The sequence below is a fragment of the Poecilia mexicana genome, unplaced genomic scaffold (assembly GCF_051168715.1).
Source record: "Poecilia mexicana isolate PSO_F unplaced genomic scaffold, ASM5116871v1 scaffold_16, whole genome shotgun sequence".
Lineage (NCBI taxonomy): Eukaryota > Metazoa > Chordata > Actinopteri > Cyprinodontiformes > Poeciliidae > Poecilia > Poecilia mexicana.
The window spans coordinates 29,326,115-29,338,796 of NW_028263385.1; the positions used below are offsets into that span (position 1 = coordinate 29,326,115).

General features: G+C 35.8%; 1 protein-coding gene across 3 annotated transcripts in view; it reads right to left on the reverse strand.

Moving 5' to 3' along the window:
* ascc3 (activating signal cointegrator 1 complex subunit 3) overlaps nucleotides 1-12,682 on the reverse strand; it is a 337,899-nt gene that overhangs the window by 11,577 nt on the left and 313,640 nt on the right. For all 3 annotated transcript variants that reach the window (XM_088013868.1, XM_088013867.1, XM_088013869.1), the window contains one exon: nucleotides 11,217-11,441. In XM_088013868.1, the coding sequence (XP_087869994.1) occupies nucleotides 11,217-11,441 (225 nt within the window). The remainder of the gene's footprint in view (nucleotides 1-11,216; nucleotides 11,442-12,682) is intronic.

Here is a 12,682-nt window from a genome sequence, read left to right on the forward strand (position 1 = left end):
GCAACCAAGAAAGTACTGGGTTGAAAGGCAAACCCAGTACTTTGCATTGTCAATGCTGACAATGGTGTTGCCAGCATTGTCATGACTGATAACACCAAAAAAAGGTAAAACATACATGAAATTTGAAAGACTTTTGTGATGGCAATAACAAAAAAATTCCCTTTGTGGTCCCTACCTACTCTGTCTCCACTTTGACTGCAATCTTGGGGTTAATGTCCATTCGCAAGACCCATCTCTGTCCAAGATTTAACTTCCTGGCTGTTGTCTTTAGATGGTGCTTCAATACTTCAACATAATATTCTTTCCTCATGATACTGGTATATTTTATAAAATATACCAGTTCCTCATGCAGCAAAAACAACCCCATAACATGATACTTCCACCCCCATACTTCACAGTTAGGGTGATACAAGCATTCCCATGTTTCCTCCAAATGTAACAATGGTCATTAATCCAAACAGTTCCACTTTAGTTTCATCAGACCATAGGAGATGTCTCCGGAAAGTAAGATCTCTCTCCTTGTGTATATCTGCAAACCGCAGTCTGGCTTTTTATGTTTCTTTTGAAGTAAAGGCTTCTTCCTGGCTGAGTGGCCTTTCAGCCCATGGACAGGACAGTTTGACTGTGGATAATGACAGTCTGACCAGCTTCAGCAGGATCTTTACAAGGTCTAAGGCTTTTGCTTTGGGGTCAATCTGCACATTTTTGATCAAAACACATGATCTTTAAGACAGAGATCCCATCCCTTTCTTAAATGTTATGATGATTGGACATTCCCATACTTGCATATAACTGTTAGAACAGATGAACCTTTAAACATCAGTAAATTGTTCCCAAGAAAGAACCAGACTTGTGCAGCTGCACAATTCTCTTCTTCAAGTCTACTGATTTCTTTTAACTTTCACATCATGTCAAACAAGAAGGCAGTGTGTTTCAGGTCCTTCCAATTAACTCAGATGTGTAGGTTAATCTATCAGAAGTTTGTGGAAGGAAACACAAAGTCATACATTTTAAATGATAGTTATCCCTGATGGTGACCAAATGTATGTAAACTTAGGAATTCAAAGAAAGGTATAAAAAAAAAATCTCTAAACAATGTCACTATTTTTTCTGGCAATTAGCAAAAATAAATAATTTAGGTAATTCTAGTTAACCTAATACGAGAAATGTTTGGTTTGGTTGAACTTCTATGGAGAGCCATTTCAACTAAAATTAAATAAATAATTTGCTTCTTTATTCTTATTTATATGCATTTATTATTTCATTTATTGATACATTTATTTATAATTTAATTTTTTATCCATTCCCACATTTATTTCTGTCTGTCCTTTTCCCATCTCCCCACCCCTCTTCATTATGATAATGAGGAGGTGCAGTGTATTTGGAAAGATGGCTTCAGCCATCTCGCCTTCAAGAAAGATGGCGACCTACCACCAGCTTGCCGAGCTGAAGCTTAGCAACTTTTATTTTAGAAAATAGTGTTATAACTAATGACTGTTATTTTCTGTGTGGACGCTCAGACAGAATGTGTTTCAGTTAGAGGCTCTCACGGACTCAGAGATTCACCGTCAGGTTTTTCATAGTTTGGACAAAGCTGCAGATGAAGTTGGCTTCCAATTGCATCTTCGGGAGTCCTTTGAAGCTACTAGCTGAGGTGGAATTATGAAGTGCAGACTTTTCTGTACATCATAAGAGAACAGCAATATCCAAAGGCAACTCTGTGGAGCATCGACGAATGAGTTGTTTTTGCTGAGCTGAGAGAATGAGAATGGCAAGCCTCGGAGATCTACAGTAAATATGACTGTATTAATTTAAGTAGTTCTTTGTGGGCATAAAACTTGTCCACATTAGTACTCCTATGTTTTTGGTCTGCATATGTGCTTCCACATTTGATTACTGTTCTTCAGAGGTGGGCAGAGTACCCAAAATTGTACTCAAGTAAGAGTAGTACTACTTCAACATGTTTTTACTCTAGTGAAAGTAAAAAGTAGCCATCCAAAAAAATTACTCAAGTAAGAATAATAAAGTATTTGGTAAAAAGTCTACTCAACTACTTAGTAACTGATTAAATTATCAATCATTTAATATCTAAAAAAGTAACATAAAAAGACATAGTAGAAATAATATAAGTAAAATAATAAACAAATAAATAAATAAAACAAATAAATGTATACTGTAAATAAATAAATAGATAAATACAAATAAGAATGAAAAAGCCAGTTATTTATTAATTTAATTGTATCTGAAATGGCTCTCCTTAATCTTCAGACAGAGAAAAAAATGTGTGGGTGATTTTTAGTTGGTGTATATTAATATCTGGTTTCAACTGTAGTATTGTAGCATGTTAATTTTATACATTTTGGTTTTCTACTGTAATTGTATAGCACAAAGTAACTTCACAAATAAGATTTTATTATTATTTTTCTGATAATTTCATGTGTGATGTAGTATAAACATGGAAAAAACATTAACAGCAGGCAGTTCATTTATTAACAATGAGGAAGATTGTGGATAAGACATTATGGATTTTGCTAGAGAGGGGCTCTGACAGAATGCACTTTCAACATGAAGTAACAGGAGAAAACAAGAAGTCGAAGAAACACTAAAATAGAGCAGAGCAGGATATGTTCAAGCTGAATCAGATCCCAGTTCTTTGAGTTGATCTTAAACAAACGACATTAATTTAAGTCATTTCTTGAGGGTAAAATGACTCAAGCTGCATAGAGAAGGAGGTTCATGGCAATCAAAATGCTAATGCAGTACAAATGAATTACTGTTAAAGCAAAGCATAATGAAATGAAAGTAAGGTCTGACAGCAACAGGTTTAAATACAGAGCTTCTCATTTCGCCTCGCTTCGCCCATTGCAGAAAAAGTGAGAAACTGTAAGAAGAAAAGGATTTTATGGAGGAGCTCTGGGCAGAAGTGAAGAGCAACTAAAATGGATATGGGATTGATAACTTTATGCAACAAAACTTTAAAATATTTGTAAGGATTCAGATGAAATTCTTAAAGCTGCAATATGTAACTTTCATAAAAAAAAATTGTATATATTTGTTGAAGTCATCACTGTGTTGTGACAGTATGGTATGAAACAGATCTATGGGAAAATAAAAAATAAAAAATCGAGCTCCTCTGCCATTTCACAGTGTTATCTAGAAACAACCAATGGGAGTCAGTAGGAGAATCTTAGTGCTGTCAATCACCACTTCACGTGGCTGCTCACCATGTGCAATGTGCACATTTAGCCCATCAGCCAGGAGGACAATGGTTGTTCTTAGGCAGGATGACTCAGAAGTGGTGCATTTCTTCAGACAGGAATAGCAGCTCAGAGTGAAGGAGATTGATCTGTTCATAGATTTTTTTTCTCTCATATTATACTTTCACAATATAGCAACAGTTTTAACAAATATGTAAAAAAACAAAACAAAAAAAAAAAAAAATTTTTTCTAAAAGTTACATACAGCACCTTTAAAAAGGAATTATTGTTATTTTCTAATCAGGTCAAGTGACATATACACATGGTCACTGAAATAACTTGAATCTGACAAAGGTAATAATGAATACAAAATCGAGCTCCTCTGCCATTTCACAGTGTTATCTAGAAACAACCAATGGGAGCCAGGTTATATGAAAATGAACAAATGAAAGTCAGACATGGCTTTTCAGATATGGTTTAACAGATTATTAAAAAAAATAAACCCATGAAACAAGCCTGGACAAAAATGATCAGAGCCAGCCTCCATGGGGCCCTATGCAAAATTTGGTTTTTGGGCCCTCTATTTCTGCTAATAATGTGGATTGCTGCAATCAACAGTCAGACAATTAGATCATTCATACAACTGCTAAACTCATTGAGAAGCATAAAGAGGAAGCGAAGGATTCTGGGACCAACAATAAAATCAGGAGATTAGAAAGAAAACTAGAGACAAGCAGTTAAAGGTACAGGTTATAAGACCATCTCCAAGCAGCTTGATGTTCCTGTGACTACAGTTGTACATATTATTCAGAAATTTAAGATCCATGGGACTGTAGCCAACCTCCTTGGACGTGGCAACATGAGGAAAATCCATGACAAAACAAAGAGATGGATAAAATGAATGGTAGGAATCCTATTGTGCATCTTTGGAAGGAGCTGAAACACATCGTCTGGAAAAGGCTTCAAACTTGAGACAACTGGAGCAGTTTGCTCATGAGTGGGATAAAATACCTGCTGAGAGGTTCAGAAGTCTCATGGACAGTTATATGAATGTTTGATTGCAGAGATTGCCTCAAAAGGTTGTGCAACAAAATATGAAGTTAAGGGTACCATCAAAAAGAATGGTATCCAGGGCTGTTTCATGAGTTTGTTTTTTTTAAATAATTCTGTAGAAGCATGTTTGAAAAGCCATGCTTGACTTTCATTTGTTCATTTTCATAGAATGTTTATTCATTATTACCTCTGTCAGATACAAGTTATTTCTGTGATCATTGTGGGTTATTTTTTCATTAACTGAGGGGAACCAACAATTTTGCCCACGTGTGTAGTACTGTCATTGATATTATTGTTTTGAAATGCAATTCTGACTCCTTCCATTTTATTGTATGTCCCAGAATTCAGTGTGGCTCTGTGTTTGTGTCTGTTTTGTTCTTTAGCAGTGAGGATCCTCAATTTTTAACACCTTCATTAGCTAATGAAGGTGTTAAAGTTCTGTAGACCTTAAGGTCTCTTTTGAATGCATCAGCATTTTACTTATATTTAATGTCTTGTATACCTTTCTATTAATTTTTTATCTACTGCTCTGAGAGATTAGGAAGAATTGTTTATCTGTTTTATTGGTTTTATATTGGTTATGCTTGTGTCAAGTATCCATACTGCATTGATTATATTGGAGAATACACTAAAATATTCCAGACATTTTTATGTTATTGATGATAAAGCATGAGGAAAATTCATGTCTGGGTTTAATTAAGAGAAGAAAAAACAGTCTGCATAGTCAAAGTGTCTGTGTGCTGGACTGTGACATCTGGACTACAGAGCAGGGGCTTTTGGAAACATAAAATCAGACAGAAATGATTAACTAGTAAACACCTCTAACTAAATAAAATATTGCACTACTGTGGTGACCCACCATGTCTGAGTCTGCAAAGAGTTACTGGGGAGAACTGGAAAAAGATGACCACATCCCTCTGTGACAGATTCAGTACCAAGTGTGAGCTGACGGCAGCTTCCACTCTCTACAAGTTCCAGTCATCAGCAGCTTTAGTCAACAAATAGAAGTTTTCTGGACCAAATGTTAAAGATGTCAATAATAACAGTCACCTGGGATTCTGTAGTTTATTGTGATGAATATCCAGATAAGTTGGACTGGTCAATTCAATGTACAGCACTGAGTCAGGTCTCACAATGCATTGTGGGAAGAATACATATTTCCTGTGACTATTCATGTTTTGCTTACATAAAATTATTACTTCTCTGAATTTTGGAGTGTAAATTAAAATCCTTAGTATGAAAATTGAATACATTTTAGAAATAAAGAATTAACAACTTTCTTCATGTTTTTTTTATTTTGAACCATGAGTGAGAACCACATGTGCGAAGCTTATCATCGTCGGTCTCGGACTGAATTTTATTGACCTGGGATTTAGCCATTGCATTTTAATGATTACTCAGTTCATATATATTTGTATGATATATTTGACAATACTTTAAAATATCTATGTTAGACTTGCATGGATCTATTTATCAGGACAAATCTAAAACCCTGGGACTAAAGTGATAGGCAGGCCCCTTAAAATTTCTGCAGGAATTTTCTAGTTATTATTATAGATTATTTATTTTTCTTCCATCACCGTTAATGGGGCTCGTACCGCTGCGTGTACCCCCACAAAAGCCAAAAGCGGCTCGATGCCGAGAAGGGAGCTATTATTTTTATTGGGATTCTGTGTAAAAATGACGACATAAATTGAGAAAAACGAGAAAAGTTTAGGCTGAGTGTCTCACAGAATCACTAACATTTCTCTCTGAAACACACACACAGGACAGTGGAGGTCTGACTCCAAAACTCTTTAACTCCCCCTCACAAGCACAAATAGAGGCCTATTGATCTCAAAGTTGGTCATGACATAGATACACATGCCTGCTCCTGTAAAATGTTTTCAAAATTTTCCTAGGGCTTATGGTTTTTTGTCAGGGTCCTGGAGACCGACGCTGGGTGTCTCACAAGTATAGAAACCAGCATCCTGTCTGACAGAGAGAGCCAGCCCAGGTGCAGATAATTAATTACCATAGCAACGGGTCCTAGACAGAGGCAGTGAGTAGTCTCACAGCGCTGAATCAGATCTCACAATGCATTGTGGGAAGAATACATATTTCCTGTGACTATTCATGTTTTGCTTACATAAAATATTACTTCTCTGAATTTTTGAGTGTAAATTAAAATCCTTAGTATGACAATTTAATTTATTTTTAGAAATAAAGAATTACCAACTTTCTTCATGTCTTTTTTTTTTTTTTGAACCATGAGTGAGAACAAAATGTGCAAAGCTTATATTCGTCTTGACCGGGGATTTAGCCAATAGATTTTAATGTTGACTCAGTTCATGTATATACCTATGATATACTTGAAAATACTTTAAGATATGTATGTTAGACCAGCATGGATCTATTAATCAGGACAAATCTAAAACGCTGGGACTGAAGGTATGGCCACATTTTGGCAGGCCCCTTAAAATTTCTGCAGGAATTTTCTAGTAGCTTATTTATTATTCTTCCATTACCGTTGATGCGGCTCATACCGCTGCGTGCCCACCCACAAAAATGGTATCAAAACGTGCGGCTCGATCCCGGCATTGGAGCTATTACTTTTAGTGGAATTCTGAGAAAAAATGACGACATAAATTGAGAAAAACGAGAAAAGTTTAGGCTGAGTGTCTCACAGAATCACTAACATTTCTCTCTGAAACACACACACAGCACAGTGGAGGTCTGACTCCAAAACTCTTTTTAAGTCCCCCTCACAGGCACAAATATTGGCCTATTGATCTCAAAGTTGGTCATGACATAGATATACATGCCTGCTCCTGTAAAATGTTTTCAAAATTTTCCTGGGGCTTATGGTTTTTTGTCAGGGTCCTGGAGACCGACGCTGGGTGTCTCACAAGTATAGAAACCAGCATCCTGTCTGACAGAGAGAGCCAGCCCAGGTGCAGATAATTAATTACCATAGCAACGGGTCCTAGACAGAGGCAGTGAGTAGTCTCACAGCGCTGAATCAAATCTCACAATGTATTGTGGGAAGAATACATATTTCCTGTGACTATTCATGTTTTGCTTACATAAAATTACTTCTCTGAATTTTTGAGTGTAAATTAAAATCCTTAGTATGAAAATTATTTTTTTTTTAGAAATAAAGAATTACCAACTTTCTTCATGTTTTTTTTATTTTGAACCATGAGTGAGAACAAAATGTGCGAAGCTTATAGTCGTCGGTCTCGGACTCAACTTCAATGACTCAGGATTTAGCCATTGCATTTTAATGGTGACTCATTTAATGTTTATCCCTATGATGTATTTGAAAATACTGTAAGATATTTATGTTAGACTGGTATGCATCTATTTATCAGGACAAATCTAAAATGATGGGACTAAAGTGAGGGGTACCCTTTGGCAGGAACCTTAAAATTTCTGCAGGAATTTTCTAGTTTTAAATTGATTTCCATTTGAGCAGCAGAGATGATGTCAATACCAGAAGAACAGAATCCTATCAGTTCATTTTAATAAGATGTACTGATGTACTTATCAACTAAAAACAAGATCAGTTATTTCAACTTCAATGAAGTTGAAATAAGTTAAATTTACAAACAAAACTATGGTCACTTATTTCTGTTGATCAATTAAACTCAGAAATAAATTTGTGAATTAATAACGCAGTTTCTTTAAGGGGAGCATAAGTTTTGGGGCAATTTTGTTCCACTGACTCATTTTTGTTTGACTTTATATCTAAAATGAAAGGTCTTTTGAACATGCTGTAAACAAAATATTGTTTAAGATTTCAAGTGACCATACCGTTACTGCTATTACTGTTACTATCCTCAACGTATTGTTTGTACTCATCTTAAATAAGTTGAATTAACTTTTGGATAAGAAATGTTTAATAAGTTATTCTTTTTAACTTGAGTCCATGTAAAACAGTTAAGTATTTGACTGGCCAACAAGGTAACCCACAATATATTTTACCACCACCAGGTGCAACTAATTAAACCACCTTTTTATTTGTCACAAAAAATAGTTTTTAGATGCTTAAGGTCAGGGCCATGCAGAAAAGGGGCAGGTGCACAAAAACAAAAAAACCCAAACAAACAAAAAAAAAGGGCACATCTAACTGCATTCTAGGACAGAATATTAACAAAGCCACACAGCTTTCAGAGTTTAATAAATAATGAATTGTGAGATATACAATCAAAGCTAAGGAAAATCCCTATATAGAGCATACAACTATGCATATGTAAGATATTTTATTAGAAATTTCTTTTTGCAGGTCTATTTTGTTATAGGAAAGTATTGTAATATTCAAACCCGCAATTTAGCAAGATATTTAAATCAGAGTTAGACCACCAGACATATTTTGTCTTTGCAAAATTACACTATTAAAAATATAAACAAGGGCACAATGCGACTTTTTAGTGTACTGTAATCTATAAAAAAGAGCTGCCTGTTTGCTACACTTGCAGTGGAGATGAAGATGGTCCATTCAGGAAAGCAGAGCTGCATCAAACTTTAATGTGGAACTACAGAAAAAAAACAAAAGCAAATATTGAATTGTTAATGCATGTCACCATGAGAAAAACCTACTGAGTTTTGCTTAAAAAACCATTTTTTAAAATTAAAATCACACATTTTTGTCTCATGAAGTGAAAAAAGTATTTGCAAAACAAACGTATTTTGATGTCAGAAATCTTTTCTTGCTATTCTAAGTTTTTGTTTGTGACTCAAAGTTTTGCTTGTGATTCTCACATGACGTCGGGGGCAGGGCCTAAAATAGCAACAAAAGATTTCTGATGTGTGCAAATAAAAGTTTATATTTGGCAAATAACTTTTTAAGTTCATGAGACAAAAATGAGTTATTTAATTTAAAAAAAAGTTTTTTAAACAAAACTTTTTGTTTTTAAAAAAGAAATCATTACAATTCCAAAAGTTTTGATTACAATTTTATTTTACTTAACTGAGGTTAGTTTTTTTTTTTTTTTCATTGAATAATTGGGGGGAGAAAAAAAATTAACTTCATACTCTGCGAACCAGATCCTAAACTTAAAGTCTGGATTGAGTTTTTCCCCCTTCATTAATGACACACTTTTATTGCATACATTATATCAATCATGGTAATTCAGGGTGAGTTATTTTTAATTCTAAATGAATATCCGTGTTGGACTTTTATTTAAGTGCTATTCTCCTTCAAGACACATTTACCTAACGCCAGAATAAATGCAATGTACATTATGCATCAAAGGAAATTAGACGACATATATCCATTATGGAGATTATCGGTTTTGGATGGGCGATGTGCCCCTATTGCATAAGCGATACTGAAGAATGACTGATATCATTAACGATACAGGGAAGAAGCTTTTCAATTATTTTGCTTTGCTAGCAAAGTCGTTAGCTAGCAGCTAGCTAATAGCACAACAACAACAACAGCCTAATGTCTGTATGATAAAAATACTGAATTGATAGATAAGAACAGTTTTTCCTCACCTGGCTGTCTCCTCCCATTCAGTAGTTCTTCAGAGAAAGGCAGACGCAGAGGCCTGTCAGTGTCTGTGGTATTTCATTACCTCTCTGCTTAAACCGCGACTCCGTAATGAAGCAGAAACGATACATCGTTCAACGTGGTTTTCCGTCATCGGACAAGTAGCAAGTCTACTCCACTTTATTCACCAAAAACTTTTTTTTTTTAATTCACCAAAAACTGTTACGTAATCTGGAATGTTCGCTACGTTGAGCTCCGCAGTTAGCCACCTTATCTCACTGTGCGAGAGGCAATTGCGTCATGTGTCACGGGTTAAAGGTCAAAGGTAACAAGGTGACCGGCTTATTATGTTGTACAATAAAAAAACCCAAAAACCCAACAAAAATCAAATACTTTTAGTACATGTTATTATGTGTCAGAAGAGGGCTTAGAAAATAATAATACAAAAAAAAAAAAATTGACCAAAAGGGCACTTGGGGGCAAGGAGCAAAAGGGGTACGTGCTCAAGCCCCCCCCAGCCTCTCCCTCTGCACGCGCCTGCTTAAGGTAGACTCTAAAGCTTCATCTATGCAGTCAGTTCATCAACAACTCTATCAGGTAGTTTATGAGATTTAACAGCACATAGAACTACTACTCACCATGACTGAGTTGTATGTTTATTTTCATGACCACCCTAGTCTGCCTTAGGTGCCACCTCCCAAAATTGACTCATTTTTTGTCATTAGTTATTTCTTTGTCTAAATTATATTAAACCAATATTTTGGTTTCTATATTTTCTGTCAAAGTTTCAGCAGAGAAACAAATAAAAAGTAAGAACTGTTTCAATGAAGTTGTTTTCTTTTTATGTATCTAATTTCTAGGGAAAAAAAATTATGTTTTGGTCATTGTTTAAGTAAATACAACATACTCAGATTAATTAAATTAACTTAAATTATGTTTACTAAAATTGCAAAAGCTACTGTTGCTCAATCAGTACAGTTTTGAAAACATAATTTGTTTAAGCAAGTTTGTATATGCTTTTAAAGTAAACTCCACTTATTTCATTTCAAGCCCCCTGGCTTAAATCAAAATATGCCAGAGGTATGAAAACTTTAAACACAGGTTAATAAACTAAGAATTCTAGGCTGTTTTTTCAAGGTGATGTTTTGTTCATATAAGCAATCAGACCCCTGCTGCGCAATTAACTCGATGCACTGATCTAGAGCATTCTAAATACCACTGTATTTTTCTACACATTTACTTCTCCAGCCATGCTGGCTCCTTTAAATTAGAAACACCTCTCATTTCACCAGACCAATCAGACTGGAGATTGGCTACGGTTCAGATGAAGACAAAAAACATATTTTGATTGGCTAGTAAAGATTGGTACATTTATCTTGACCAAACAAATTGTTTTTAATATAGTTGCTGTGGTGTCCAAAAAGTGGAAACAAATTTATAATCCTGAGATAAATAACAGTGCTTGGGGTCAAAGCACTATAATGAGTTACCTGACAGATTCGAATGGCGTTGTCCAAAATTGTTTTTGTATCAGTTGTGTAGTCACTACATGGGAGTTGGGTGTGGCTGAAGTGTGCTTGCAGCAAAAGATGAGTCTTGGTGTGTGCACTGTCAAAGGAGCGGGGGTTGACCTGCAGAGGGAGCTGCTGAGCTAGCTGGCTGTTGAGCTGGTCCTCGTTGTGTCTGACCGGTAGCTCAGCATATTCCTCTGCATCCTAAAAAACATCAAAAGTGAAACGAGCAAGTCAGCCCTGGTGCTTTCTCTGATGCAGTGAATCCCAAACTGCTTCACAGTACATTCAGTCATTCACCCATTCACACACACATTTACAATGTAGTATCTGTTGCTACTACACCCTAGCCACAGCTGCCCTTAGCCACCAGGCCCTCTGGCCCTCACCAGGTGGCAAGATGGGTGAAGTGTCTTGCCCAAGGACACAACAACTGAGACAGACATGTCAGGGCTTTGAATTGGCAATTTACTGGTTACAGAACAAACTCCTGCCAGAGCTGCTACCTTTGTTTGGACTTTAAGTATGATGATGTGGGCATGTTTCTTCAGGAGTTAGCCTTGGTTCCTTACTTCCAGTGTATGTAATTTTATAATTATAATATTGTTTCTTTGAATGAATTTTGTGTATTTTTATGGTGTCATTGAGTGCCAATAAAGGCGTCTCCAAATAAAATGTATTATTATTCTTAATGCTTCCCCATACCAAAAGGGTTTTAAGCTCCTGACTCCTAAGTGTCACTAGGGAATGGCCCTTCCTGTTCCAACATGACTGCATCCAGTGCATAAAGCGAGATAATCAAGGTCATGGTTAGTTTGGAATGGAAGATTGTCTCTGCACAAACAGTTGATATCAACCAATAAGATACCTTTGATAAAAACAAGAGTAGACAAATGCTGAAGGAAGTTTTGAGAAACTAAGAATTTGTGCACAAAATAAAATAAATAAAAAATAGAGCTGCAAAGGAATATTGTAATTTTACAGTTTATTATTATGGTTCTGCCAAATAAATTGACTTTTTGGACTTTTTGAAAATGTTTTAACTTATACATGATAAGACACTGAGAAACGAAAGCATCTTGGACTGATGCTCATCTGGTCCCCTAAAACAGTGGTCCCCAACATAGACATCAATATGTAGACCCCTCATGGAGCGCTGAGCCGTACGTAACAGCGTCCGCCATCTTGTATGTGGCAGCAGAGCGATCGTAGCTCCTTAAGTCCTGTGCTGTGAGGACTTGTTTCAACCGTTTTACGAAACAAACTGGATTCATTAGGATTACCTTCCCCAGGTAAAGATGAAACATCAGAATTACTTGACTTTGCAGCCAGAAATTCGCTTTTAAACAACCGAAAAATATATCCTATGTAGCTAAATTGGCCCAAAATAACCGCTGATTGTTAGCTTAGCAGCTAATGTTTTCATACTGTTTTCTAATGAGAGA